The 26,800-nt window shown below is 54.9% G+C and overlaps 11 protein-coding genes across 11 annotated transcripts; 6 read left to right on the top strand and 5 right to left on the bottom strand.

The window, feature by feature from the left end:
* Window positions 1-519: 519 nt before the first annotated feature.
* Window positions 520-1,529, top strand: GUITHDRAFT_113729 (hypothetical protein; the record flags this gene model as incomplete). Its single annotated transcript, XM_005827174.1, has 2 exons — window positions 520-533; window positions 578-1,529. The coding sequence occupies 2 exons, from the start codon at window positions 520-522 to the stop codon at window positions 1,527-1,529; spliced, it is 966 nt and encodes a 321-aa protein (XP_005827231.1).
* A 47-nt stretch (window positions 1,530-1,576) lies between these two features.
* GUITHDRAFT_164748 (Qbc-snare) lies at window positions 1,577-2,392 on the bottom strand. The gene is made up of 2 exons (XM_005827173.1): window positions 2,174-2,392; window positions 1,577-2,123 (listed from the first exon to the last, which is right to left on the bottom strand). The coding sequence occupies exons 1-2, from the start codon at window positions 2,370-2,372 to the stop codon at window positions 1,639-1,641; spliced, it is 684 nt and encodes a 227-aa protein (XP_005827230.1). The 5' UTR covers window positions 2,373-2,392; the 3' UTR covers window positions 1,577-1,638.
* A 1,018-nt stretch (window positions 2,393-3,410) lies between these two features.
* GUITHDRAFT_154203 (hypothetical protein) lies at window positions 3,411-4,274 on the top strand. Its single transcript, XM_005827172.1, has 3 exons — window positions 3,411-3,517; window positions 3,583-3,752; window positions 3,848-4,274. The coding sequence occupies exons 1-3, from the start codon at window positions 3,417-3,419 to the stop codon at window positions 4,174-4,176; spliced, it is 600 nt and encodes a 199-aa protein (XP_005827229.1). The 5' UTR covers window positions 3,411-3,416; the 3' UTR covers window positions 4,177-4,274.
* On the bottom strand, window positions 4,239-5,425 carry RPS6e (small subunit ribosomal protein S6e, cytoplasmic). The gene is made up of 4 exons (XM_005827171.1): window positions 5,411-5,425; window positions 5,054-5,118; window positions 4,691-4,995; window positions 4,239-4,638 (listed from the first exon to the last, which is right to left on the bottom strand). Exons 1-4 carry the CDS (start codon window positions 5,414-5,416, stop codon window positions 4,274-4,276), a joined length of 741 nt encoding a protein of 246 aa, XP_005827228.1. The 5' UTR covers window positions 5,417-5,425; the 3' UTR covers window positions 4,239-4,273.
* A 491-nt stretch (window positions 5,426-5,916) lies between these two features.
* Window positions 5,917-7,355, top strand: GUITHDRAFT_113726 (hypothetical protein; the record flags this gene model as incomplete). The annotated part of the gene is made up of 10 exons (XM_005827170.1): window positions 5,917-5,939; window positions 5,984-6,098; window positions 6,142-6,249; window positions 6,291-6,372; window positions 6,431-6,584; window positions 6,633-6,819; window positions 6,877-6,913; window positions 6,961-7,009; window positions 7,061-7,146; window positions 7,261-7,355. 10 exons carry the CDS (start codon window positions 5,917-5,919, stop codon window positions 7,353-7,355), a joined length of 936 nt encoding a protein of 311 aa, XP_005827227.1.
* Window positions 7,356-7,749: 394 nt separating this feature from the next.
* Window positions 7,750-10,421, top strand: GUITHDRAFT_164746 (hypothetical protein; the record flags this gene model as incomplete). The annotated part of the gene is made up of 7 exons (XM_005827169.1): window positions 7,750-7,797; window positions 8,074-8,141; window positions 8,190-8,711; window positions 8,759-9,614; window positions 10,053-10,135; window positions 10,192-10,275; window positions 10,320-10,421. Exons 3-7 carry the CDS (start codon window positions 8,439-8,441, stop codon window positions 10,419-10,421), a joined length of 1,398 nt encoding a protein of 465 aa, XP_005827226.1. The 5' UTR covers window positions 7,750-7,797; window positions 8,074-8,141; window positions 8,190-8,438.
* Window positions 10,422-10,944: 523 nt separating this feature from the next.
* GUITHDRAFT_88828 (hypothetical protein) lies at window positions 10,945-12,260 on the bottom strand (the record flags this gene model as incomplete). The annotated part of the gene is made up of 7 exons (XM_005827168.1): window positions 12,082-12,260; window positions 11,892-12,030; window positions 11,582-11,730; window positions 11,453-11,528; window positions 11,319-11,408; window positions 11,216-11,274; window positions 10,945-11,167 (listed from the first exon to the last, which is right to left on the bottom strand). The coding sequence occupies exons 1-7, from the start codon at window positions 12,246-12,248 to the stop codon at window positions 10,945-10,947; spliced, it is 903 nt and encodes a 300-aa protein (XP_005827225.1). The 5' UTR covers window positions 12,249-12,260.
* A 395-nt stretch (window positions 12,261-12,655) lies between these two features.
* Window positions 12,656-14,559, top strand: GUITHDRAFT_154199 (26S proteasome regulatory complex, ATPase RPT4). The gene is made up of 13 exons (XM_005827207.1): window positions 12,656-12,981; window positions 13,037-13,165; window positions 13,220-13,273; window positions 13,323-13,430; window positions 13,481-13,549; window positions 13,597-13,656; window positions 13,704-13,761; window positions 13,844-13,896; window positions 13,943-14,047; window positions 14,099-14,174; window positions 14,227-14,287; window positions 14,336-14,411; window positions 14,459-14,559. Exons 1-13 carry the CDS (start codon window positions 12,685-12,687, stop codon window positions 14,519-14,521), a joined length of 1,209 nt encoding a protein of 402 aa, XP_005827264.1. The 5' UTR covers window positions 12,656-12,684; the 3' UTR covers window positions 14,522-14,559.
* A 48-nt stretch (window positions 14,560-14,607) lies between these two features.
* On the bottom strand, window positions 14,608-15,523 carry GUITHDRAFT_158351 (hypothetical protein; the record flags this gene model as incomplete). The annotated part of the gene is made up of 2 exons (XM_005827167.1): window positions 14,608-14,670; window positions 14,747-15,523. The coding sequence occupies 2 exons, from the start codon at window positions 15,521-15,523 to the stop codon at window positions 14,608-14,610; spliced, it is 840 nt and encodes a 279-aa protein (XP_005827224.1).
* Window positions 15,524-16,534: 1,011 nt separating this feature from the next.
* Window positions 16,535-17,786, top strand: GUITHDRAFT_142959 (hypothetical protein; the record flags this gene model as incomplete). Its single annotated transcript, XM_005827166.1, has 8 exons — window positions 16,535-16,599; window positions 16,738-16,798; window positions 16,870-16,917; window positions 17,155-17,297; window positions 17,340-17,370; window positions 17,412-17,452; window positions 17,497-17,548; window positions 17,703-17,786. 8 exons carry the CDS (start codon window positions 16,535-16,537, stop codon window positions 17,784-17,786), a joined length of 525 nt encoding a protein of 174 aa, XP_005827223.1.
* A 132-nt stretch (window positions 17,787-17,918) lies between these two features.
* GUITHDRAFT_113720 (hypothetical protein) lies at window positions 17,919-21,754 on the bottom strand (the record flags this gene model as incomplete). The annotated part of the gene is made up of 20 exons (XM_005827165.1): window positions 17,919-18,007; window positions 18,065-18,092; window positions 18,177-18,287; window positions 18,582-18,677; window positions 18,725-18,767; window positions 18,856-18,968; window positions 19,162-19,215; window positions 19,267-19,365; window positions 19,409-19,474; window positions 19,559-19,798; window positions 19,852-19,908; window positions 19,958-20,020; window positions 20,069-20,125; window positions 20,285-20,300; window positions 20,349-20,431; window positions 20,582-20,602; window positions 20,658-20,771; window positions 20,822-20,969; window positions 21,013-21,494; window positions 21,665-21,754. The coding sequence occupies 20 exons, from the start codon at window positions 21,752-21,754 to the stop codon at window positions 17,919-17,921; spliced, it is 2,070 nt and encodes a 689-aa protein (XP_005827222.1).
* Between the last annotated feature and the right edge of the window lie 5,046 nt (window positions 21,755-26,800).

Raw genomic sequence — 26,800 nt, 5'->3', positions numbered from 1 at the left:
CCGTTTCGTCGTTCCTACCCCCCCCTCCCCCCCCCCCCCCCGGTTCCAATTCCACTGCCCGTGGCACCCCCTTCATTATCATTCTTCTCTTTGCTGTGGTTTGTTGGATTGTGTTCTATCCATCTTTGGTTCTCTCCGCGTTCTTTCCTTTCTCTTCATACACCTACTTCACATAATCGCCCCTCGCTTCCACCTATGCTTTCCCGCCACTCACCGATTGTGTTTCCTTCCCCAGGCTGTGCATCAATACTGATGAGTTATCACTTAGACTGATTCATCTTGCACCTTCTTACAATTTGAAAGACCGAGCTTTATTGAGAAATCATACGCCTTCCACGTCTTGATCAAAGGCTTCTCGTTTCACTTAGCTTGTACAATGGCCACTCATCCCCTCCCCCCCCCCCCCCAGCCTACCTAATATTTCTCACTTCTATGACAGTCTTACTCAAACCGTGATCTGATCGCGAACTGACAGAATCTAGGCAAAAAGAATTGGAAAGGAATCTCTGCGGAATTGTCATGCCGGCCTATGGGTATTGTAATGATATGCTGTGGTAGTTGCTGACATATCATGAAGGAGGCGAAGTACTGGAGAAATCTCGGTACCACCGATCACTTCGAAAGGTGCCGCGTCGCAATTTGCTGAGTATGCTGCGCTGCGTATGGAAGACCCTTCCAGTGTCCCCGAAGAAGGACTCTTGGATTCGCCTTCGGCTCCTCGCTCTGATAAGACTGTTCGTTCTGCTCTAGAAGTTCTCAAGTGGAAAAACAATGTCGAAGCGCCAAAATCAAATCATCGGCCACAGAAGAAGAGGAAGAATGACGATATGCGACAACTTTTCATTGATGCTGGGCAACGAGATTTCAGTGCACGTGCATGCAAAGTGTGCGGAATGGTATTTTGCCCTGGTCTAGAGCCAGATGAAGCTCTACACAAGAAAGTGCATGCCAACGCAGTGGAGGGCGTGGAATTTCGAGGCTTCAGGAACGAGCGGGTCATAAAGCGATTTGATTGCGGATCTCGGATAGTTTGCATTCGTCCCGACGATCAAGCATCACACATAGAAAAGGCAGAGGAAGTCAGAAATTCTGTCGAACAACAGATGGGGGGTATTGACTGCAGCGAACGGCTTGAGTCGAGGTTTCACGCATACTACTTGCTGATATCGCAAAGGAAACGAGTGATTGGATACATATTAGCGGAGGAGATCAACAAAGCATACAAAGCTCTGCCACGGCCTGCAGTAGAAAATGAGGAAGATGAGGACGCACTGATTATGCTTTCTGAACGCGCAGAAAGAGCTGAATGTGGAATTTGCCAAATTTGGATTCACAAGAATCACAGGAGGAAAGGACATGCAAAAAAGTTGTTGGACAGTGTGAGAGAAAGCTTTCACAACGGCAGCGTTGTTCCTCCTAACTTTTGTGCTTTCTCTCAGCCCACTCCGATGGGCCACAAGCTGGCAACGCGTTATTTCGGAACGAGCGAGTATTTAGTGTACAAGCTCGTCGATGGACCATATTCATAGGTAGGTTAATGAAACGACAGGGCAGCGTTAATCCTGGCCGCTTCCATCCTGCTTTGAAGTGCTTCTATTGATACTGAATTAAATTTGTAAACAGAAAAAATTCCTTTAACTATCCAAGCATCTTCTTAACGCGAATGTTCGACTTGGCCAGCCTGGAGTCCACAGCATCTGTCCTGTCCGACAAGCGTTCGATCGACTTAGTCTGCGAATCAAGAGTTGTTCCCATATCCTTCCCCATGGCCTTAAGTTCTCCAACCATTCTCGACAGATCATCCAGATCGTTCTCCTGTTGGTCTTCTAGCTTCTGAAGTTTACCTTTCCAGTCAGAAGCGTACTCCTTTTGCTGGTTGTTAGCTCGGGCGTTGAAAGAATCGGCCAGGTTCCTTCCAGTGCTGCCCGACTGCCTTGCGGACCTGTTCTGATCTAGCTTCTCGGCTTCAGCCTCCGCTCTTGGACGTGAGCTCTTGACGTTGCCCTTTGTCATGTAGTTCTTGAAGGAGCCCCAGATGGATTCCATTCCTCGGATGGTGCGATCAGCGAAGTTCAGGTTAGCTTCTATCTTGTCCACCTCCCCATGCATGCGCTTCAGTTGCTCTGCCCACACTCTCAGTCCGCATCATCTTGACAATGCAGATTTCACTCACCAGATTGCTGGTCGAGGACGGTGAGAGTCTCTCCTGCGACCTGACGAGTTTGGTCGGTTTGCCTGACCATCTGCCTGATCTTCTCTGAGTTCTGAGAAGCCTTCACCAAAATTTCCTGCTTCTTCTGCTCCTGCTGACGGACTGCATCCCAGTTTCTCTCGTCCCAACCTGCTCCACCTCCCCAATTATTGCCGGACATCTTGGACTCCTTTCAGGACTAGCGGAAGCAAACACAGTTAGCAAAGAGCAAGAACTCGGTTTTGGCATCAAATCACGGATCTCGATTGAAATACATCACACAGGTATGGCCGCAAGCATATATCGAAAGTGATATCTTTCAAGTTTCATTGGATCACATGGGCTCTGCAGGAAGGATGACATAACGGCTCTCATATCAGCTTCGTAGGAGCCCGGCACCTTTTCTACCATGCTCACCCTCCTTGCCACATCATCTCACGGGGTGATCAGGAAAAAGTAAGGCAAGAAAACATCATAGATAAAGTGATCGACTGAGTCCAATCAAATGCAACGATAATTCAACATCTTCGAGATAGATTCATTGCCAATGCTTGTGTGGTCTGTCCTTCTTTTCTCTTTGATTCTCTTCATCCCGTCTCCCGTTCTCTACTGCTCTCCTTATCAATTCCATAGAATTCATTTCATTCATGTCCCTCCCATCCCCTCCCATCCCCTTCCCCCTCCTTCCCATCCTGCCGTTTTGTTGTCCTCCCGTGTATTCATTTTCGCCCAAACTAGCAGCATCAGCAAAATTTTACCCACCCCTTGATCCTGCCCTACCTTGTACCCCACCCTTCTCGTCACCCCAAAAAACTACCACCCTACCTTCTGTCCACAAAGGACCCCATGTTTCATATATAAAGAACCCACCAATCACCGGCTACTTCAACATACTACCCTACCCCTTCAGGTCTAGTTCAAACATCCGACCCCCACCGCAACCACCTTTTTGGCTCTTCCACCCTGATACTCATACCCCCACCCCCCATATTACCCATGATCACCCCACCCTCGAGGGGCTCAGCACTTCGCCGTTCGAGGGTCAACAACCAGGATTGACTACCCCTACCCACCAAATAGCACAACATTACACCCGTACACTTAAAGGGATATTGAGCACCCCTACCCCCACGACGGATATTTAACAAGTTTCAAACTTTGAACCATGTTCAGCCATCAGAACTTTCGAGTAAACTTTCATACTTCTAAAGTTTCGATACCTTCGATGCCGACACCGCTGATCGTCATCAGCCCGGAGGAGGCAGGAGGAGCCACCAGGTCGACCCTCTTGGAGGCAGCGGAAGAACTCAAGCGCCGAGGAAAGAGGTCTTGACCCCATCCCTTGCTTTCTTGGATATTGATGCTCCTCCTCGATGCTTGCATACCGGCAGTGTGGCTGGAGTCGTTGCCCCCACCAAAGATGACCGTCGCCATTTGATACGAATTTCGAGCTCAGAAACTCGGTTGCTCCAATTGAATGAAATAAGTGAGGAGACCAAAGAAAAGATGAAAGCTTTCAAGAAAGACATGAAAGGCGAGATGGAATTTCATTCTGATCAAGGTAAATCCTGACGAGTGGATTCAGTAAGGAGAGTGCATGAGGGGGTGGAGAATCAGTGCGCGATCTTCTGCAATCATCTGATTTCTAGTGAGCAGAAGGAGCTACGTCGACATACGGGGAATCAACCGTAGCCGTTGGGCCATTCATTTTCGATGAGGCAGTGTTCAAATGGGCGCGTCAGGAGCTCGATGAGAGTGTAAGGGTGGACTACTTGATCATCGACGAGATCGGGCCGTTAGAAATCAAGCGCAAACAAGGACTTGAACCTTCGTTTTCCCAAGCACTTTCTAACTTGTGCTCTCCTGACACATCCCAACGTGTCTTGATTGTTGCACGGAAGAACGTCTGGCCGGTCCTATCTGAACTCTACGAAGTGGAATACACAACATTACAACAAGTTGTTGCTGCTTCGGTAACAAAATAAATGTAAATATATCTCTGAACAAACATGCTCGAAGGAATCATATTCGAATGAATGGAAACTTTGGTTTTCTGCTTTGTAATGAATGAAGTCGAAAAGTTTACTTTGATGCACCGCTCTTGGTAGCAGAGTTCTGGGATCTACGCTTGGAAGCCTGCTCGGCACGCTTCTCCTTGGCCTCCTTCTTGCGCTTAATGACCAAGTCGTGGTACTTCTTAGCGTCCTCCTTGCTCTTCTCACGGCTAGCCTTCTTGAGCGCCTTCTCGGCACGTCTCCTCTGGAGACGCTGGGGGGTAACGAGACGCTGCACCTTGGGTGCCTTGATGGTGGGCTTCTTGCCCTCACCACGAGAAACCTCACGCTTGAGGCGGTACTGCTTCTCGAGCTTGTCACCCTTCTCGAGAGCGAAGAGCTTCCTGATGCGGGTAGCACGCTTGGGACCAAGGCGGCGGGGCACAGAGGTGTCTGCACGAAACATAAGACTTCGGATTCAAGCAGGGGCGAGGCAAAAACTCACCAGTGAGTCCTGGGAGCTCACCCTCACCCTTCTGGACGATCAACAAGTTGAGGACTTGGATGTCGGAAGAGACGATGCATCCACGGACAGACTTCCTCTTGCGCTCTCCCTTCCTGCGGGGACGGTAGCAGGAGGATCCCTTCTTGAGGAGGAGGCGGACACGTTTGCTGGTCATGACACCCTGCTTCATGGGGAAACCCTGCTTGTCATTTCCTCCAGAGATCTTGAAGACGTATCCCTTGAACTCATCGCCAAGCACGTCACCCTGAACTTCCTGGTTCATGCGCTTGTCGTAGAATTCGCGCCTGATTCCCACAAATAAGACATGCGAGGTGGACAACAACATCAAGGTAGACTACTTACAATTTGCGCTCATCTTCGACCTCCAGCACCTTCTGGCAGCCAGTTGCAGGGTTCGCGATGTTGAACTACAAAGCAATGAGTCAAGATGTAAACACGGACTTCATACTGCATATACACATATTTCAACCACTGCATCCTGCTATCAAGCATAGAAGCCTCCCACACACCGTAAGGACTGATACTAAATCGCCACATCATCGATCATCTCGTGATGCGATCCGCACAGGATTTGGACCGCATACAACAACAATGACCACAAGCAACCATCTACCATACTTTCAAGTTCATCTCACAACCCTTCATATCCTCCTCTTCCCGCCCATCCTCCCACGAGCGCGACACCATTGCCCATCTTACCTTCATTCTGCCGCTACGCTCGCGCACGAGTCTCCTCCTAAAAAAACTTCTTTTACTTAACACTCCGTTACATCCCGAGAAAACTGTAACAGAAAGATTCAATTCGGGTCACGCGGTCCCTCATCCCCCCGCTTTCCTGGGGGCTAGTAGCTCAGAGTTCAGTGCGCGGCATGCCGGCTGACGGATGGCCCGGGTGGCCCGGGTGGCCCGGGAAGGTAGTCGGCGCCATGGGCACGCTCTTCGCGGGGATGTTCGTAGAGCGACATGTGTTGGCAGCAGGTGAGGGCGATGGCTGAGACGGCTTGCTTGTCCTGCTCCTTGCCTGCTTCTCTTCTTGTCATCAACTGTGAAGCAGCCTCCTGCTTTGCTCTCCGAACTCCCCTTTCCCCTGTTGACCTGGGGGGTTGTGTCGGAGTGCGAGGTTGTCGTGCCAGACAGAGGGCCAAGAGAGCATGGAGCTGTCTCTGAGTAGAGTGACTCGTCATGCTGCAGGATCTGAAGGAAAAATGCTGGTCTGGGAGATCGACCCGTTCGTGCAGACCCTCTTCCTCTGACAATCTGACTTTCCCTCAGAATGTTGAACGCGTCCTTTTGGGAATCTGCAGGAAGAGACTGCAAACCCAGCCCCGCGTTTACCCACAAACTCCATGATTGCTCGATTTTCTGCATGCTGTCTCTTTCCAAAGATGTATCCCGCCAATCCTAGCATGCTTGCACTGAGAATTGGACAGGTAATCCTCACAGGGTCCGACGATGGCATGCGAGCATGGAAGGCAGATTCTTTGCTCGGTGCCAAAGCTGTGCTGATCGACAGCTTCGTGCAACCCCAGATTTGCATCGTGAGTCTCGTGGTGCTGAGATATGAAGTGACTCAAGGCAGGGGCGGGGGGCAACTCTGCCCGTGGCTGAGACCAACGGGCTCGCTCGGAACACCTCGGGGTCAACCTTCATTTCTGCAGCAGGTGATGGGCGAGCAGTGGTGTGCTGTGTGCAGAAGTTGATCTGAGCCCCACGGTGCAGGAGACTCGAAGGCGTATGCGTGGGATAGTGGGACGTTCAAGGTCAAGGCGACCTTCCAAGGACACGACAAGTACCTGCATTGCGTGCAGTGCAAGGATGAGAACCTTTTTGTGACGGGAGCCGAGGACGGGAAGGTGCTGCTGTGGGACCTGAGGTTGAGCGTCAAGGTTTCAGGGTTGTGAGCCTTGTGACAAGGGAGCAGGGACTCCAAGAGGGCTGGGGAGCTCCTCCCCGTCTCCAACGGCCCGGGTGCCAGTCAGTTCGTGGGAGCGGTCGACGTTGAGAAGAGCAACTGGGTGGCGGCGGGAGGAGGAGGGAAATGTGTCTGGTTGTGGCACCTCGGAAGCAGGAAGCTGGTCGCTGCCATGCCTTCATGCGGCGACGTGCAGGTAGGGAGCCCGCAGCTGACGTTTGGCTGACGGCTGATAACGCTTGTTGCTTCACAGGCCGTGACGTTTTGTGGGGATAAGATCATCAGTGCAGGTACCTCTCCCTCTTCCCTATCCTCTTCACCTCAGGCCTCATCCCAGGCGCCGAGCCAGCCATGTACATCTGGTCGCGGTCGGGGACGCTGGCCAGGTCAGGGAGTGTGCGGCCCCTGTCACTGGCTCTGATCGTTGCCTGCTCTAGCCGTGTCAAGACCGACGAGCCCTCGATGTACGGCATTGCACACAGGCCTGTCGACCTTCAATCTCCTCCTGACTCATTGGACTCCCGTAAGACTCGTGCTCTGTTCATGGACGGGATGCCTGATGTTGTGTTTCTCTTCCCCTCCCCTCCCTCCCCTCCCTCCCCTCCTCTCCCCTCCCTCCGTTTCCCCTCCCTGCCAGGCATCGTTGCAACTTTCGGGACTCAGGACTCTGTGAGCATTCACTACCGTGGGGGAGCAGACTTCGGGTTCAAGTTGTCCACCCACGTAGGATGACCTGTAAAATTCTCTTGTTTGGAATGTCGACGGGCTATCGAAATGCTCTCCCTCACACCCACACTCCAGAAGCCTCCATGCCGTCCCCAGTGTGTGCACCAGCGTCGTCCACTGCACATCTCTTGAAGCAAGGGAGAGAGTAAGGGTTGGATCACAGGTGTAGGAGAAGGAGACGATGAAAGAGTAGGTGACGATGAAAGAGTAGCGGCGGCGGCGGCGGCGGCGGCGGCGGCGGCGGCAGCAGCAGCAGCAGCAGGAGTAGGAGGAGAGGGAAAGGACGGACTGAGGTAGTAGGTGGCAGTCAAGGATAGCGGAAGTGGTCAAGGATAGAGTAAGGATCAGGGAAGGATAGTGCGGTGGAGGGAGGGAGGGCCTCAAAAAAATAGAAAGGGAGGGTCCGGGAGGAGGCGCATGGCTGGGGCGCTTCTCGCTCTGCCAGCAGGTGAGGGGCCGGTGGGGAGGTGGGCGGGGGCGAAGGAGAGGATGAGGAGGAAGTGAGTGAGTGAGTGAGTGAGGGAGGGAGGGAGGGAGTGAGTGAGGGAGGGAGTGAGGGAGTGAGTGAAGGAGGGAGGGAGTGAGTGAGTGAGTGAGTGAGTGAGTGAGTGAGGGAGGGAGGGAGGGAGGGAGTGAGTGAGGGAGTGAGGGAGGCAGGCATGAGTGATGGGTGTCATACGAGCTCATTGGTGTGGTCTTGTGCTGACTCGTGTGCTGCTCGAAGTCGTGATCGCTCTTGTCGCCGGCCTTGCGCTTCTGTACTTCCTGGGAGAGAGAGCGCTCTTTAGCTCGGTACTTTGGCGCTGCTCCACTTCTGTCCATGCTGATCGCGCGCAACAGATCCAGTTCTCCGTGCTTATCTTCTTCGTCACCTTCCTCTCGCTGCTGTGGGAGTCCTACCGATCCATCGCTGCAGGGGCTGCTGCCTCCCTCTTTCTCTCCTTGCTCTCTCACTCCATCGGGATCTGGAGGGCGACAGGGCTCGTCATCCTCTGCTTAGCCGCCCTCGCTTTCCTCCTGCCGATTTACCGCCTGCTCCCAACAAGCCCAAAGAACTGAAGGGGCGATCGCATACACGACAAGTACAGGATGAAAAGCTCCCCCTTCCCGATGCTCCTCCTCTTCTCATGCTCCCTATCTCCTTCCTCCACCTTCAACCTCCTGGCAGGCACATCTCGCCTTGCCCACCTGCGTGCCGCATCATGCCCGCCCTCCTCGTTTGTGTCCAGCTGGCAAGCTGCTGAGGTCGTTCGTCGTCGAGGCAGACATGGCTCCGTCGAACGAACGGGGTGCCGAGGTCTCGCCGCCTCGAGCGAGGAGGCTCCGAAGAGGAACTTCCTTCGTTTCAAGCTGAAGCGATACGTGAGTCGACATGTGCCGGTGCTCTGAGGTTGACGGCTTGTCTTCAGGAGCAGAACCTCTCGGATGAGCATGAGGAGCTGACCAGGGAGTTGAGCGCACCCAAGACATTCAACACTGCCATGCACCTCAACGGAAGTGTTGCTGCCCTCGCCGTCCTGCCGCTGGACTCGTCTGATGGGAGGAAAGTCGTTCTCGCTTCGGGGGCTCATGACGGGACACTCCGGCTATGGCAGCTGAACGTGACTGAGGGAATTGAAGCGTACGGGAGGTACAGCGACCCTCCTCCTAAACTCCTGCCCTACGGGACGGTCACCATGTCCGCCGACGACAGGAGCATTTTCTCCCTGCAGTGCGTCGGGCGTGAGCTCTGGGTGGGAAGGGGCAAATCGAGGAAAGCAGAGTGCTGGGAGTATGACAAGGGCAAACTGAAGGCCAGGCTCACGGAAGGAGGTGATGGAAAAGTTGAATCGAACGAGGTGGCAGGAGACGGCCTGAGGAAGAAATACGACATGCCGGACCACACGGGATGGGTGCGAGCGATAGCATGCTGCGGGGACCTCGTCTTCACGTGCGGCTGCAACTTCGTCAAGGTCTGGAGGCACAAGGGGGAAGAGGTGGAGCATGTGGGGGACCTCGAGTCAGACGCGGATATCCTAAGCCTCTCCTGCTCTTCGCACTTGCTCTTTAGCGGGGACATCAGGGGCAGGCTCATGGTGTGGAACGTTCAGTCCCTTCTGCAGGGAGGGGACGAGGTGCAGTTGATAAAGCCCAGCATCGTGCAGGCGCATGACGGCCGCATCACCGGCATGAAGTGGTCGCCGAGGGAGGAAGGAGAGTTGGAGGACGTGCTCTTCACATGCAGTCATGATGGTTTCCTCAAGTGCTGGAAGCCTTGCTCAGAGGGTGAGACCGGCTCCTCTCAACGCGGGTGAGTCTGCTGCGCCCTCTCTCTACAGTGGTTTTGATACATGACAAAACAGAACCAGCTTCGCGGCTTTCACGTTGAAACTGGTATGCTGATTTTCAGTCCCCTTGCTCGCTCCTCAAATGATCTCCCACCATCAAGCATTTCGCAAGTAGCTAGCAACTCCTCTTACCAATTTGATGGCTTGCAGGCTGCAGAAACGAATGCCCTTCAGAACCTTGGAGTCCTCGCACGCGATTGGGAGCGCCTCCTCTGCATGGACCTCTCGCCCCCAGGCAAGCCTTCTGATCACTTGACTCCTTTGCCCTTTTCACCATGGGCACCCCTCCCACTATACTTCCTCGTCCTATACCTGTCACACCACCCATTCGAAACACTCCTCCTCCTCCTCATTTTTCACTGACGTTCTGCCCCAGGAACAGGTAAAGTAATCGAGGGCAACTTGAACAGACTTAGCGGGCACTACCTCTACATGGGCACGTCAGGTGGGAGCGTCTTGGTGAGCCACTCCCCCCTCCCTTGTCTTATCTCATCCTCTTCCTATCCTTCCCGAAGGTTTACGATCGTCAACTGCATCACGGAGCATTGAAGATGGTTCAGTTCTCCCCTAAGATGATAGACCTGGTCGGAGGAGGGAAGGTTAACGGCATGCATGCATCCTTCGCTGCCTAATGCTCCACTAGATCTCTTCCATGCTCGCCATACCCTGGCCCAATGGACCGGGCAAGATCCTCTTCCTCGGCACAGATACGGGGAAGATTCTCCCATGGAACCCGGTCCATTGAGGAGGAGCTATTCGAGGGATCCCCTCTCTTGCCATATAAGGACGGAGAGGACCGATGAAGATGAGACGTGGGGGGTACAAGGTCAATCACAACCATTGGCACTCGAATGGGAGGGATGCTGAGCGTCCGATGCCTCCTCCTGCCAATTTCTAGTGTACATTTTCTGTGTCCTCCTCCCCTCCGACAGGAAGAGTTAAACTTTTTCACCCCTAGAACCAACGAGATCGCTGACTGCCGCGATCTCGTCACGAGCACTGATACCCTGCCGGGCATGTTTCACCGGGGAGCCTGCAACGGACGATGTCAAGGCTCCTGAAAAGGGAAGCAACAAGCTCCCTCACAAGCTTCGCTTCTTCTTGCGGCACTGAACCTCCTCGGACATCACGATAATCTGCTGGCGCATCAGAAGCTGTCGTCATGCCGGCTGAGGAAGTTCTCACCGGCTTTCCCAACATCGTCTGCGTCTTGAGTTTCATCGTATCATCGCCTATCACGTCCTTCTCCGAGACCCTGCGGCTGACCGTCACCGGAAGCTGGCAGGATCCTTCCTCTCACAGCTTGTCGATGTACTCGCTCGCGACCTCCTCCCGCGCGAACAGAACCTAGCAAGGTCCTCACCAACAGCACGGCCATCGAGGAGGAGGCCGACCTTGTTGAACCCCACGAAGAAGGGCACAAGCGGGGCTTCGTCGAGGCTCGACTGGTTGTAGTAGAACCTCATGACTCCCTCGGAGACGCCGGGCCACCTGCTCCCGAGTGAGTGTGCGATGTTAGGAGGGCGACATGTCTCTGACCCCTCAGCAAAGAAGTCGTCCACCATAATGATGCCGTCCTGTGCGAGCACGCGAGCCGCCTGTCAGCCTCATCAGGAGCTGTCGCAGCAGAGGCTCCGGTTACGATTGACAGGTCGTTGTATGTGGCCTCAGCCGTGTGGGAGCCGTCGATCGAGAAGATCCGCAGCTTCTTTTTGTCGTTCGCTTGCAGCACCTGGGCTCGTCAGACGCCAGCGGCTCCTCCGTCAAGGATCCGACCTGCTCAGGCTGCAGGATCATCGAGTCGGTTTGTAGGATGGCGAGCTTGTCTGGTGTCACGCAGACATCCCCGCACCTGGAGGGGAGAGAAGCGTCTCAGCCTCCTTCCTATCGTGCAGCATGATCCACCATCTTTCCAGCGTTCGCAAGAGCTCCTGCCGGTCGCCTTCTCCCGATCCATCCACGTTGAGATCCTGCTCCTCGAAGACGTCGATCGCGACAGCTCGTCCTCCTTGCCTCCCAGCGTCCAAGTTCATGAGGCTCAGGGCCGTGAAGGTCTGTGGGGGATCATGACAGCGTCAACGAAAGAGGTGGTAATGGTGGAGGAGGAGAACAGAAGAGAAATGAGGTGCGGGTGAAGGAGAAGAACAGAGGGTTTGGGGGAGGGCAAGAACAGAGGGGTGGGAGGAGGAGGAGATGCACGAGGATTCTGCAGGACCTTGCCGTGGTGGACTCCTATCTCCGCCACACCTCCTTCCACCCCTTTCTTGATCTGATGCGCCGAAAGGACTCGGAGGACGAGCAGAGCCTGCAGGTCGAACCATCCGATCACATCGTTCATGCCCTCGATCATGTACCTGCCGCCACGGTCAGTACCTACCCCTTCCCTGCCTCACCTAGTCGCCCACTTGTCCATCCGAGCCTGCACGCGGGGATCCACCTCCAGCTCAGGCTGGCTGAGCCGGTGGCGCTGGTGGAAGAGACTCAGAGCATCTTCGCTCCACTCCATCTCGAACGTGCTCGTCCGCCATGGCGCCAGTGCCAGCACAAGCGCTACCGCCAAACCCGCCCTCATCGCCCGACAAAGACGGAACCGTTACAGTAACCGTTGGAGATCCGAGTGCGTTACGGATCCGTTGGTATGGTGTTTCCGTTACATTGCCGTTACAGAAGGATTGGACAGCTGTCGATCAATTCAGAATGCCATGCAAGCTCAATCAAGGAGAACGCGGGGAGGAGGAGGAGGGAGGGAGCAGGAGAGGGAGGGAGGTAGAGAATATTTGTCTGGGTATGAAAGTGGGGGATGGTTATCACCACACTAGCACGCGATCACGCCATCATAGGGTAGGGATACTGGTGTTAAACAAAGTTTTCGTTGCTAAATGTCTCGATATGGATCGCATGTTAACGCGTCGTAGTGCATAGACGAACAGTGTATTTTTGCTGTTTGATACAGTCCTTGTTGATGATTTCTGAATTTCCTCAAGCAGATCTATCAGCGCTGATCAACAATGACTACCGAAGATACCGATATGATTCAGTCGAATCCAGCCGATGAAATGAAGCAGAAGGCGCTGGATCGCTACAAAGAGACGCTGTTGAAGCATAGGGAACAAGAAGCAAGAGTCCGTGAAATGAGGAAGAACCTCCGAGAGCTCAATAAGACCTACGACAAGACGGAAGAGGATCTCAAGGCTCTTCAGAGTGTTGGTCAGATCATCGGTGAGCTATTGAGACAGCTGGATGATGAGAGGTACATCGTGAAGGCGAGCAGCGGGCCCAGATACGTTGTTGGTTGTCGTAACAAGGTACGATCATTTCTTGGCTCGATGTCGAAAGCTGAACCATCTGTGATACTTTCAGGTCAGTCGGGACCAGTTGAAGCCTGGAACCAGGGTTACATTGGATATGACCACTTTGACAATCATGAGAATCCTCCCTCGCGAAGTTGATCCTCTTGTTTATCATATGGCCGCCGAAGATCCCGGCAAGGTATTCGCTGCTTTTTTGACTGCTGTGGTGGAATGGTCTGATGATTCGATACAGGTCAGCTACTCCGACATTGGAGGGCTGGGTGACCAGATCCGTCAGATTCGCGAGGTGCTTGAGTCCGTCGGAGCGATCTTGAGGTATTGAGTGTTGAGGTCAGGTGATTGAGTTGCCTCTTATCAACCCGGACCTCTTCGTTCGCGTCGGTATCAAACCTCCCAAGGGTGTCCTGCTATATGGCCCGCCTGGAACTGGAAAGACGCTATTGGTAAATGGCATATATTGATGCTTCTGGCGTGTAATCATTCCTTCTTGCAGGCTCGTGCGATAGCCTGTAACATAGAAGCTTCTTTCTTGAAGGTTGTCTCTTCCGCCATTGTGGACAAGGTTTCAGCTTTACTCTTTGGCTTTCCTCAAGCTCATTGATATGATAGTACATCGGAGAGAGCGCGCGTCTCATTCGTGAGATGTTTGGATATGCTAAAGAGCGACAGGTTCAGATGTTTCAATGGAGAGTTTCTAGAGATTCACTTGTTGCTAGCCGTGCGTGATTTTCATGGACGAGATTGATGCCATTGGGGGAAGACGCTTCTCAGAAGGTTGGTTGAATTTGCTGAATTTGCTTTCGGAGATTTGGCCCCTTCCAATCTTGAGAACTGTCTCTGAGTCATGATGTTTCAGGAACTTCTGCAGATCGTGAAATTCAGAGAACTTTGATGGAGCTTTTGAATCAGGCATGCTTTTCATCTTTGTCCCTGTGTTCTAATCTAATGTTTTTAGCTGGATGGATTTGATGTTTTGAACAAAGTGAAAATTATCATGGCGACGAATCGTCCTGATGTTCTGGATCCTGCTCTTCTCAGGCCTGGCCGCCTTGATCGCAAGGTAGAATGAAAACTTCCTGTATAGCATTTTTTCTTGATCGTCCCTCGTCAGGTCGAGATTTCCCTCCCTAACGAACAGGGAAGGCTTGAAGTCCTCAAAATCCATGCTGCTCCCATCACTAAACACGGTATAGTCCCAACCACACAACTGGAGACGCTAACTTGCAACTTACGCCTTAGGCGACATTGATTACGAAGCAGTGTGCAAGTTGGCAGATGGGTTCAATGCTGCAGATTTGAGGTCGGTTGTTCTGTTCCCATTTCTTTGCTCTTACGTAGTTGTAATCAGGAATGTCTGTACCGAAGCGGGCATGTTCGCTATCCGAGCGGAGAGAGACTACACAATCGAGGAAGACTTCATGAAGGTATGCCTCCTTGCCTGCTCTTCCTTCTTTCTGAGTCTCTTGCAAAGGCTGTGCGCAAGATGGCAGATTCGAAGAAGCTTGAGGGAACACTCGAATACAAATCAGTGTAAATTAGGGCAGCAACTCATGAGTGAAAGAAGTCTCGACCTTTCTGACCAAATCTCCTCTCTACGCAAACGACAGAAATCCCACGATTTCATGCAACTCCTGAGGGATCCCAGCAGTATTTGGTCACGAGGCGGTTCCCTTGGGTGTCAGTCTTTGTTATCGCATTCAAGAGGTTCATGCTGCTCTCCGAGAGCTCTGGAAGCTGAAGGAAAGCAATCAGATCCAACCGACTCGTCATGCTCGAATACCTGAGTCGTCTCTAGGTTCTCTGCCAGCCTCTGCTCGTTCGAAGATCTGGCTACTGCAGAGCCGCAGGTCTGCATGGCCCATCGGATGAGAACCTGGGCAGCTGAGACCCCCTCCTCCTTTGACGCTCGGAGCACGTCTGCATTAGAAAGCAGCGACTGCACGCCTGCGGGAGATCCAAGAGGAGAGTATGCCTGTACCTGAACCTTGTGGGCCTCGCAGAAACGTAGGAGCTCCTCCTGGAAGCAAGCTGGGTGTAGCTCGACCTGGTTGACGCAGGGAACAAGCTCGGAGCACGCGAGCAGCTCCTGCAGGTGACGGACGCAGAAGTTACTCACTCCCGCCCTTCGAATCATCCCGAGTTTCAGTGCATCCTCGAGAGCCTGCCAGCTCTCCAGCCGCAGCCGCTTGTTCGCAGGAGACTCCAACGGCGTCTTGGCTGCTCCCGGCCAGTGGATGAGGTAGAGGTCAAGGTAGGAGGTGTTGAGCCTCTGGAGGGAGGAGGTCAGGGCCGACATGGCCTTGCTGTAGCCCTGCTCGTTGGGAGCGAGCTTAGAGGTTATGAACACATCCTCTCGCCTCACGCCGGACGCAGCGAGGCCCATGGCGATGTCCTCCTCATTCCTGTAGATGGATGCGGTATCGATGGCGCGGTAGCCCAGCTCCATCGCCTGCTGAGTAGCTCGAGAGGCCTCCTCTCCTCTCAGCTGGAAAGTTCCGAAGAAGAGCGGAGGCAGGCTGCCTGCTGCCTCCTCCATGGGGGGGGAGGCGTCAGCGCCTTCCTTGGGGACCAGCGGCAGGGGAGGGCAGAGCTCAAGGCCCTGCTGGCTGTCAAACCAGGAGACTATGAAGGAGCTGGGGCACGAAGAGGAGGGAGGACAGAAATCCACCTCCCCGCAGCTCCCCGTCTGACTCGTCAGGCTGACCAGGCGGTCGCTGAGGTCGAAGGCCTCCCCTGCCACCTGCAGCCGGCCCCCGCTCTCCCCTCCGACCCCAGCGACGTAGGAGGGAGTAGAGCCGCCGCGGGGCAGGGAGGTGCCGATGGCTACAGCAGAGACGTTCGCATCCAGCCCGACGATGGCGCGCAGCAAACTTCCCAGGCTGCCTGCCAGCTGCCCTGCGCTGCTGGGGTAGAGCTGTGTGCCGCCCTTGCAGGGGAAGCAGAGAGTCTTCCTCCCAGCCTCCACCTCCTCACACCACAGGGGGCTCGCTCGGAGCTCCTGCAGCTGATCCTTCACCCTCCTCGTCAGCTGGGGAGCTATGATCCTGTCCCGCGCTGCCTTGGCCTCCTCCTGTTTCCCTTTCCGCTTCTGGCCCACCGACATGCCTCGCGATGGACCCGCGCCCCCCGCCATTCTCCATGTACTCGCTGGCGGCGAGAGGAGGAAGAGGAGATGGAGGGTGGGGGAGACGACAGGTGGGCGAGAAGGAAGGAAGGAAGGAATCGCGGAGGATGAGGGATAGCCTGCGGCTATGAAAGAACAGAAGCCGTGGAAGGAGAGCGATGTTCAGTTGAGACTGACTAGAGAGAAGGACGGGGGGAGGATGAAGAGGGAGAGGAGAAGGCTGGAGAAGAACCGAGGCTTCAGGTAGGAGGAGGAGGAGGCACGGAGGGGAGCCGGCGGCGGTCGGGGTATCGGGGGAGGAGTTTTTTTCACCTGGGGGCTTTTGGGAAGATGCGGCTGTAGGTAGTGAAGGATGCGGCTGAAGTAGATAAGATGGACAAGGGAGGGAGCGTAGGAGGATGGGGGAGGTGGAGGAAGCGAACGATGGCAGTCTTCAAGAGATTAGAGGAACACGTGCACGAGTGGGAGGAGGCATCTGAGCGAAGCAGGTGAGGAGGAGCGGAGGGGAGGGAAGGAAAAGGGAAGGGGAGGAAAAGGGAGGGGGAGGGGAGGAGGAGGAGGAGGGGAGAGGCAGAAGCGAGGGTGACGAGCTGCTGAAGGCATGTGGCTACTGGACTGGTGAACAGCATCCTCGAACTGGAGCGGCTTGATCTGTCTACGTCATGGGAGAAGCTCGCAGGAGACGAGGTGCCGGCATTGATGGAGAGGATAGAGGTCGAGCCGCGCATGGCGATTGCTGGTGGCTGAGACGTGAGCAGGGGAAGATGTGGAACGAGATCTACACACATAACGACATGCTCCAGCAGGTCTGATGATGATGGTGATGATAATCAGGAGAAGGAGAGGAGGAGGAGGACTAGGAGGAGGCGGATAGTCATCATGACAACAATCGCACTGTATCTCCCGCTCAGTCTTCTGTTCCTCGCAGGAACTGGCAGCCCTCGGACTGATCGTGGTGCACTAACGTTTCTTCTCTATTTCCTCATCCTCCTCTATCTCCTCCTTCCCGTCCTCGCCCCCCCCCGCCACTTATCGTTCGGCAGGCTCGCATGCAGCTCGTGATGTCAGACATGGACGACATCGTCTGCATGGCAAGTCGAGAGTCTCAGGAGGAGGAGGAGGAGGAGGAGGAGGGAGGAGAACGACCCTTGTTCCTCGTCAGCTCCCTCCCCACCATTGCTGACAGGTAGCTTGACTTCTCCTTCGCTACATCTCTGACACCCAGTAGGATGCGAGCAGTTGTGGAGCAGCACGAGGAGGTGGGGTCGTCGTGGAGCCGCTCCTGCTCACTGTCATGCAGGACCTGAAGCTCAAGTGCGCCATGGCGGTCGACATGCCCTCGTGAGCGCTGGAGCTCGGGGAAAGGAAACATGACGTGTGTACAGAAGGAGAGAGCGAGTTGTCCTCACGGCATACCTTTCTGCTTGGACGCTACAGGTCGGGAGGAGGAGGAGAAAGGGGAGGGGGAGGAGGAGGAGCTGGTGGTTGCGTGGTATTGGAGGAGGAGGGAGAGGAAGGAGTAGGAGGAGGAGGAGGAGGAGGAGGAGGAGGAGGAGGAGTACATTGGGGAATCGACGAGGTGTCATGGCAGGTTATGATCGACTCATCGGAGGTCAAAGAACTCTCGTCCATGCTAGAGGCCGAGAGCGTCTTGGCAGGGGTAAAGGGACCTTGACAAGTAAAATCGTCAAGTTCTCCTTTTACATATCCTCCTCTTCTCTCCTCCTCCCTCTCCTCCTCCTCCTCGTCTCTCTCCTCCTGCTCCTGCTCCTGCTCCGACTACTGCTACAAATACACTGGAAGAGCGTTAGGCATACTGCGGGGCTGACGTGCTGCGGTCCAGTCGATAGCTCGGGCGCTTTGCGCCATCCACGAGAATGACGTCATTGCTCTGACCTGAATGCCGCACCGTCCTCCTCCGTCCTCCCTCCGCCATGCCGCCCCTCTCCTCACCCTCCTGGCTCCTACCGCTGCTCCGTCCCTGCGTTGAGTCACTCGTCAGCTCCTTGCCTCCTTGTTCCCCCTCTCTCCTCCTCCCCTCCTTCCCCCCCACCCCCCTCCTCACCGTTGCCGCTGTGATCTCCCGTCTGCTTATCCTCCGCGGGGTGAGGTTAGTCTCCTGGTCTGACCCGCTCAGCCTGTTGCTGCTGCCGTTGAATCGTTTGATGAGATCCGCCTGCTAGCGCGTGAGATCTGCCGCTCCTACCTGTTTCCTGCCTATGCTCCACTCCTTCCCTCCTACAACTCCCCATCCTACACCCCGCTCTCGCTCCACTCTCCCTTCCCCCCCTCTCCGCTCCCCTCTCTACTCTCTCTCCTCATCTCTTGCTCCTCTATCCTGCTCAGCTCATCCTGCCCGTCTGCCCACCTCTCCATCTCCCCTTCCCTCCCACCCTCTTCTCCAATTTGCACTTCTTTCCCTCCTCTGCTGAATCTCTCTTCCTCCAGGATTTCCCCGCCGCTCTTCCACCTCGAACTCGTTGGAGGCGTTGGTGGACACGATCTCGCTCCTCCTGCTCTGTCTGTGCTGCTGCTCAGCTGCAGAGCTTTTGCCGGGACTTCGAAGCTGAGGGGATCACAATCACAACAGCCGAGCAGGAGCGGGTGGCAGACCTCCTGCCTGCCTCCCTCCTGAACGCTCCGCGAAAGTCCGCTCCTGGGAGACGGCATGAGGGGCTCAGGAGGAGGAGGAGGAGGAGGAGGAGGAGGAGGAGGAGGAGGAGGAGGAGGAGGACGCTTGTAACCTCCACGAGCTGGCGATCTGCTCGTATGCCGGAGGCCCCGGCGGGTCCGCTTCCTCCTCTGCTCCCCCGGGCTCCATCAGGGACTTGAGAAGGCCGAGGCTTTTGCCTAGCGACTGCAGAGCGAAAGTCACGAGGAGGTGAAGGAAGAGGGAGAAGGAGGAGGTGGTGGTGGTGGTGATGGTAGTGGTGGTGGCGGTGGTGGTGGTGGAGCAGGAGCAGGAGCAGGAGCAGGAGCAGGAGCAGGAGCAGGAGCAGGAGCAGGAGCAGGAGCAGGAGCAGGAGCAGGAGGATGGGGTCTGCATGGACCTCATGGAGAACTTTGATCTTCTTCCTCCTGCTCTCCGTCGGGCTGAAGAGCACCTAACACGCACCTCCTCATCCTCCGCCCTGCCATGAGCGCCATTGCGGTACCTTCTCCACTCGAGCCTCCATGTTCTCCACCAGATCCTTTTCCTTGGAGGTGAGGAGCTTGAGGGACGTTGAGAAGCTCTCTCTCTTTCCTCCCCCGTTCTGAGCGGGGCAAGTCACTGAGAGTGAAGCTCCATGCTGCTACCTGAGGGCCCTGGGCGGGATGGGCTGGAGGCGCCTCCCCTCTGATGTTGGAAGACATCTGAAGGATCTTCGAGGACGAGGGTGAGAGGAGGAAGCGGCTCGGTGGGGGATGGGGGCAGGGGAGCGAAGTCAGCCAGGACACGACCGTTACCTGCGCGTGGAGATGCTTGAGTGACCTCTCGACGTTGTGAAACACCTCCTGCTGCTCCTTGGCGAACTTGAGCTGCTCGTCTTGACAAGTTGTCAACTTGAGGGAGGCCCCATGGCACGTCAGACGGGGTTGAGATGCAGCCCAGCTCTTCACCTTGTGCTCGAGGGTGTCAAACCTTGCGGTGATCAGCGCACTTTGCTGTCCTCCATCCCCAGCTGGATTCTCCTTGCTCTTGGATGTCTGCGGCCAACCTCAGCAGGCTCCCAGCACGACGAGGCAAGGGAGGAACTCACACGCTTGATGACGTACTGCTCTACCTCTACCTCCTCGTCCTCCGTCCACTTGATGAACTGCAGCGATTTCGGTCTCATGACTGCGGAACCACAGAAGGCTCCTCACCCTCTTCTGCATCGCCTTGAACTGAAAGCTCAGCCTCTTGTCTTTTTTTCCCCTCCATCGATTCTGCTCGGTCCCTTCAGCCCTCCCTCGCACGTGCGGGCACTGGAGCACCTGAATGACAGCGGCAGCGAGGCAGGCGAGCTTGAACTGCCATTGCTCCATGTCGATCTGAGAAGGCTCTTCAGAGGAACAGCAGGACAGGAGCTGGGAGCGATCAGAGGGGGAGAGGAGCGGGAGAGGAAGCAGGTCCGAAGGATCGCTCGCCTGTATCAGCAGGTCCCTTTCGACAGTCGTCATCGAGATATGCTCGCAGAAGGTCGCGGTGACCGCAGCCACGTAGAGTCTGAGCGTGATCGTCACAGTCGCTACCTTGAGGAGGGGAGAGCCTTACGCTCCGAACATCATGACGAGGACTGCGATCGTCCTCCCTGTGTAAGTGACGGGGGTCGTGTCGCCGTAGCCGACGGTAGCCAACTGGAGGGAGCGAATGAGGTGCAAGTCGATCGATCCAACGGGAGACTTACAGTCACTACTACCAACCACTGTTGGGAGAGAAGGGAGGGGGGGGGACGGCAAAGGGATGGTGTCAAGTAGTTGTCAAACAGCAGGAGCTCAGTCAGTTACCATCGGGTTCCAGATGTTTTCCTGCTCATGAGACGATCAGCTTACAGCAGGTGCATTCCCATCATCCTCTTCCCACCGCGATGTCCGTCTGAAACGGAGCTTCGGCGAGCCTCATAAGGTACGTTGCAACCCAGAGGAAGACGAAGAGAGAAAACGACATGGTAAGCACCGGATGCCTCGCCAGCGCTACCTGCGTTGTCCGACTTTCAGCTCCCACCACCTTGCCACTTCACTGCTGACCTTGACGGCAAAGGAGGTGCTGGACGGCACGATGGTAGCGAACGAGTTCAGAGTCGGGTTGTCCATATACCTTAGGAACTCTTGATTGAAGAACTTGGAGAACATCCACATCCGGTACATCCTCCATAAGTGATACAGCCTGGGGAACCTGCGGTGCGGTCAGAGGGCCTCGGTGCGCAGGATGCTCTCACATGCACACGACGATAACGTTCTCGATGCGGTAGTTCAGCACCATCTGACCTTGCTTGAAGATGTAAGACTGCGCAAGGAACTCGAACGAGAGCCCGGGGACAGGGTTGATGATGCAGAGGAAGATCTCTATGACGAGCTCAAGGAACTTCTTGGTCTGGACGCCTCCTTGCATGGCCCACTTGGTGACTTGCCAGAACCTGGGCCTCTCCTCCCGCCAGTTGTTGCTGTTCAGATGTACCAGCGAGAGCTCCAGAGAATAGAATCGAATCACGAGGCCGGTCAGCAGCACCGAGGCCACAGCCACAAGGGCCTTCACGCTCGAGGCCCTCGAAGTGCACTTCGTGCTCACCAAGACCAGCAATTCCTCCTCGGTCATATTGGTTGTGTCGATGCTGTCGGAATAAGGCTTGCCGACCCCGCACAGCTCAGCCACTGTGATGCCGAGAAGCAAGGAGACAACAGCTGACAAAGTCGTCCAGATCTGCGACGAGGTATCAATGAGTGACGGAGAGTTCGTTGCAGCATCCCAACTGACCTGCAGGTAGTACTGACTCCTCTGAATCTATCCAGGGACGAAAGCAAGGGATCGGATAACGATGAAAATCAGTTCACAATCACGCCCAATTTAAAACATGATCAAGGTAAGCATACTTTGCGGATTGTAGTTCTCCTGTACTTGTCGCTTGTCATGAGAAGGACCTTCTCTTCGAAGTCCCTGTTTCTGTTCCCAAAGCAAAACATGGTTGCTAATCAAGATGTGTCTTCTGGCTTTTCCTGTCAAAAACTTGCAACCGACTTCTGCTACCCTCGTCGCTTTTATGATCTAGTTACCATCTCTCTGCGATCATCGCACAAATGCTACCATGTAAGCAGCACCGGATTTCAACATGTGTGAGGGAGATTTATCAGTCATTCGTGACTTGTTCGCTGCACATCGAGACATAATCTGTAGTTGACATGAGGCCTCGGACTGAAGGTAAACGGCATTTAGGCTCAAGAAGCCATAGCGCACTGTACATGAGTTGTCAGCGAGGATGAATCGAGACTTCCAAGGATGACTAGCAGTATGCGAACCAAGTTGATCGCTCAAATGGATCGCACTTATTGCAGTTCTGCATTCCTACACCTTTGTTACGGCCAACCAGGCCACAGCTGGTCACTCTTCTTATCCCTGCACCTACCCCTCCCTGGGTGACCGTTACTTTGTCCCTCACCGGGCCTGCTCCCCTGCCAGCTCCCGCATCTTCAACTGCTGCATACCTTCTTTTCTACTTATTTCTTTCTACCTCCTCTCCCTTCCTCTTTTCCACTCGACCTCCTCTCCCTCTTTCTTAGTCCCTCCCTCTCTACCTCCTCTCCCTCCCATCTTTCTCTTTGCTTCTGCCTTCTTGTTCCCTCTCCCTGCCACTCTTTCCCTCACTCCCTCACTCCCTCACTCCCTCACTCTGTCCACCACTCCCTCACTTCCTACCTCACTGCATCAATCACTCCCTTGTCATGTCTTTCCTTCTTCCATTCCTTCCTCCCTCCTCCCTCCTCTCTTCCCCGATAAGCATACTTTAACCTCCCATGGACCATGGACCCAACCATTTACACAGAACCTCAGACCCCCTTTCATGCCTGTTGACCAGGGGTAGGCACCAGAGACAGAGGGGTGGGGTGGGTCCAGCACTGTATCCACACTCCACCCCCCTATTAATGAGGCGGAGTAAGGAACAAAGTTCACAGGACCGGTCCTGACCTGCGGGAAAGAAGGTAAGAGAGGGGGTACCTGCGGAGATGAAAGGTGCTCTGAAGCCCACAGGGGGGTGGGGTACTTGCAGAGTCTTCTTCTCCGACACGGAAAAAAAGGTCAAGTAGGCGGGCCTGCCCCGGAACATTTCCTGCCTCACTCGACGCAATGTTCCGTCCCTGCCCCCCTCCCTCCTCCCGCCCCCCTCGCAAACTTCGGCCTTCAAGCTCTTCCCCTCCAAGCAGAGTCTTCCTCTCCCTCCACGCCCAGCCCCCTGCCGACCCGTGCATGGCGAGCAGGCGCGGGACTCGTCCTCTTTCAGGAAAACTTCACACGAAGTGATCTCGACAAGAAACCAAAGGGCAAGTGTGCGAAAACAATGCACAGTCCAACGCTGCTTTATTAATCATTGAATCGAATTTGACGGTGGTAGAATATGAAGGAAAGCTACTTAGTAATCTAAATTCATCAGAAACGATACTATTTAAGGAAGACAAAAAGTCAGTAAACACGTCCTATCATTCTCCATGGCTCGCAGCCCGTCCTCCACCGACCAGCAAGCTGGAAGTGTGTGTACATGTATATGTATATGAAGTGATTACAATAAAGCTAACGTATGCTGGATCAGGCTTGGAGAAAGAATGGAGGAGGGAGGGGCTGTTCCCCTCCCATGGCACGCAGATAGACAAGGCTTCCGCTCTCCTGTGCTGTCACCATATGCAGCATGGTGACGATCGGAGATGGCGGTGAGTACAAGAGAGGGCACGACTAGGGACCCGGTTGATGATGTCAAGGATCGCGCTTCCCGGCGCGGCCTTATGGCCTTATGGCGACTCGCTGCTATCACCCGAGCGATAGGCGACATACAGGTGACTGGCTTGGTACGGTGCCAGGCGCTTCCACGCCCTGTAAGCTTCGTTCCATCTGCCCTCGGATCCTGAGCAAGGGCTGCGCACGAGTCAAACGTCAACTTGACCCTGAGTTTTACTCAAAGTTAATTAAAAAATCTACGGTGGTCATCTTTGACGGCACGAGGCGGGCTTGTGTCTCTTATGAGGCATGTCGGGGCAGATATGGCCTGAGGGAAGGAGCCGGAAATAGCGCAATTGAACCAGCTTTACCGCTTTACTACACCCTCACACTCCTGGACATGCTACCTCTTATAACCCACCTCTTCCTTCTCCCTTCCCTCCCCCGCCTGCCATGCCCCGCTCCTTCTCTGTCTCCGTCCCCCCTCCCTCCTGCCTCCACCTTCCTGCCTCCTGCCCCCCTCGTAAAGCCTTCAAGCTCTCCCCCTCCCAGCAGCTCTTCCTCTCCCTCCAGGCCGCCCCCTCGCCCCGCCCTTGCCTCTCCCCGGACGCGTGCATGGAGAGCATACTCGACGCCAGGAGGCGCGCCTCGGCTGTGCGGCTCAAGGGGCAGGCGAGGGACCCTGCTGGCTCGCCGGGGTCGTCCTCCATGGCTCGCAGCCCGTCCTCCACGACGTCGCCCAGGCCGCCCAGATGATGATAATGTCGTGGCCGGACGTGTAGGGGGGAGGCGATGCTCAAGCGAGGAAGCAGGGAGGCGGTGAGAGGGAGCATGTAGAGATAGCCAGCAGGGAGACTTGTGTAAATGTATGTACATACGAAGCCGATAAGAATAAAGCTACACATGTATGCTGGATGAGCACCCGCTGGGCCGAGATTCCCTGCTCCATCAAGTGCCTGTGAGTGTCCAAGAAGGCAGCCAGCATGGGGACAACATCTGCCGCGTCCGCATTGACCCGGTGGAAGAGTGGCGGTGTAGGTAACATCCAATGCTGGATCCTGCGGGGTGAACCCATCCCTTCCATCACTATAAGGCAACTGACGTTTGAAGTAGGTAAACTGAGGGTTGCCAGGGGCGGGTAGGAGGTCAAACAAACGTGGCCACTGAAACACCTTCGCAAGAAGACGGAGGTCCGCGAAGTCAAAGCGCTTACACTGAGCAGCAGTCAAGGCTGGGGGGATCCACGTAAAAACTTTTGGAGGGTGGGATTACAGTTGCTCAATAGAGAATTGAAATCCTGTCGGAGGATTCCTTTCAACATTCTCCTATCACGTTGCACTAGCTAGTCCGAGTGACTGACAGGCTGTTTGAGTTAAATGGCATGTAAGGAAAAATGCGCCTACTCGCCATTTTCATGTCGGTGGTAGCGGCAAGAGCGAGGGAACAGCAACAAGGGATGCGTGAAGATCCGCTCTCACTTCCATCGTCACTGTGAGGCAGCATGGCGCGGCACAAACGAACTGCTTTCCTCCGTCGTCACAGTTCTGTTGTTGATCCTCTACTGACTGGCACGCCGGGCTCGTCGTCCCACTATCCTCACACAGGCCTTGAGTCTCGAGAGGCTCCTCTGACTCGGAGTCACAGCAGGAAACTCTTCTAGCCCCTGACATGCTGGGGGGACAATCTCTCTCTGCAGCTTCTCCTCCGCAGGATGGCATTGCCTCCTCGGGTAGGTCGGCAGGAGGTTCGGGGAACCAAAGACCTCGGAAGCAGGCAAGATTTCATCGACCCACCTCCCAGAGGACACCCATCGATCAGCCTACAGTCAATCAGAGTCCCACACCCCCTCCTCAACCGGCATATCTTTTCCCGGAGGACCCTAGTGCGGATTTCCGCGCAGCCCTCTTTGACAACCTGCGTCCACAAGACATGCCTTGTGGTACATCGAATTGGAACAGAGCTCTCCCCCTCTTTGCTCAACAGGGTCCACATAAACTTCCGGAACTGCTGGCTCGCAATCCCTCCATTACAACTACAGTTTACGCTAGACCTGCTGCACGGCTACCCGGACCTGCATTGCGAGGAAGCGAAGATTATCCGGAGCTTGTGGCATTGTCTCCCACTGAAACCAGTCCTTGCAATCTCGCGACAAAACCGAGAGGTGAGCTAGGGTGTTTCTTTTGAACAAGATGGCCAAGCGGATGGAAATAGCAGAGGTCAGCAGGATGTCATGCAGCAGTCAAGGGCAGGATCAACTGGGACGGGGCGAGTTACGAGACAGCGGGCATCGCAAGGTAAACGCCAACAACCTAATGGACACAGTGCAGGCCGCTCACAAGGAACTGACCATGAGAGCCTGAGTGAGCGGGTAATGCAGCCAGTCATGGAGGGGAAGAAGTTGGAGAACAAGACCATCTTTTCGGATGTTGAGCACTACCAAAATAGGGAAATGAAGTGAAGAAAGCTAGTCAGGCGCTTGTAGGCCATGGCCTCTCTCCAGACCATTCGAGCACCTATGGCAGCAAACTCGTGAGAAATTTCCGACAAGACTGGACCCCATTCCTCCCATCATCCTGGACGCAGTAGGCTCCTCAAGGCAAATACTGAGCGCTCAGATTGGAGATGCCATCGCCGATGAACCGGTCTCGCTGCTTGACAAGACACCTGCGATACATTGACATCTTGAAGCCGATTGCGCTGGGAATCCCGTCGGGCGCTTTCCTCGAGGAATACACCAGAGGGGGGAGATTCATTCCTGCTGCCAAATCGGCGGACAAGAGTGGAATCCGACCTACACTACTAACTTACACACCCGCCTCAGAGGTCCAAGTGCAGCATCTGCCAAATTGACTCTCCTGATTGTCCTCGTACTGATCTTTAACTTAACTTTGAGTAAAGATCTAGCAAGTAAGTTTGATTTCTCCGATTTTTTCCGGAGCACCGCACTGCTGGCTCACCGAGGCGGGCTCGGAATCAACGTTAAGCTAGATTTACAGTACGAGGAATTAAGTGTTTGTACTGGTTCCGGCTGTCAGCGAGTCCGTGCTCCTATTTCCGGCCCAATGTTTGTTGCCTTCCGCCACCCACCCTTTATACGCCCTCTCAGCCACCCCCTTTAACCCCCCCCCCTACTCCCCCTCACTCCGCCCTTACGTTGACAGCCGGTTATCTGAAAAAACACCCTTTCAAGAACACATACTTTACTACACCCTCCTTCCCCGATTTCTTCCTTGCCGCCCTCATCCTCTAGTCCTCCGCCCTCGACCTCTCTCGCCTGCCATGGCCCGCTCCTTCTCTGTCTCCGT

Source organism: Guillardia theta, assembly GCF_000315625.1.
Source record: "Guillardia theta CCMP2712 unplaced genomic scaffold GUITHscaffold_69, whole genome shotgun sequence".
Taxonomy (NCBI): domain Eukaryota; class Cryptophyceae; order Pyrenomonadales; family Geminigeraceae; genus Guillardia; species Guillardia theta.
This window is presented reverse-complemented; position numbering and strand designations above follow the sequence as displayed.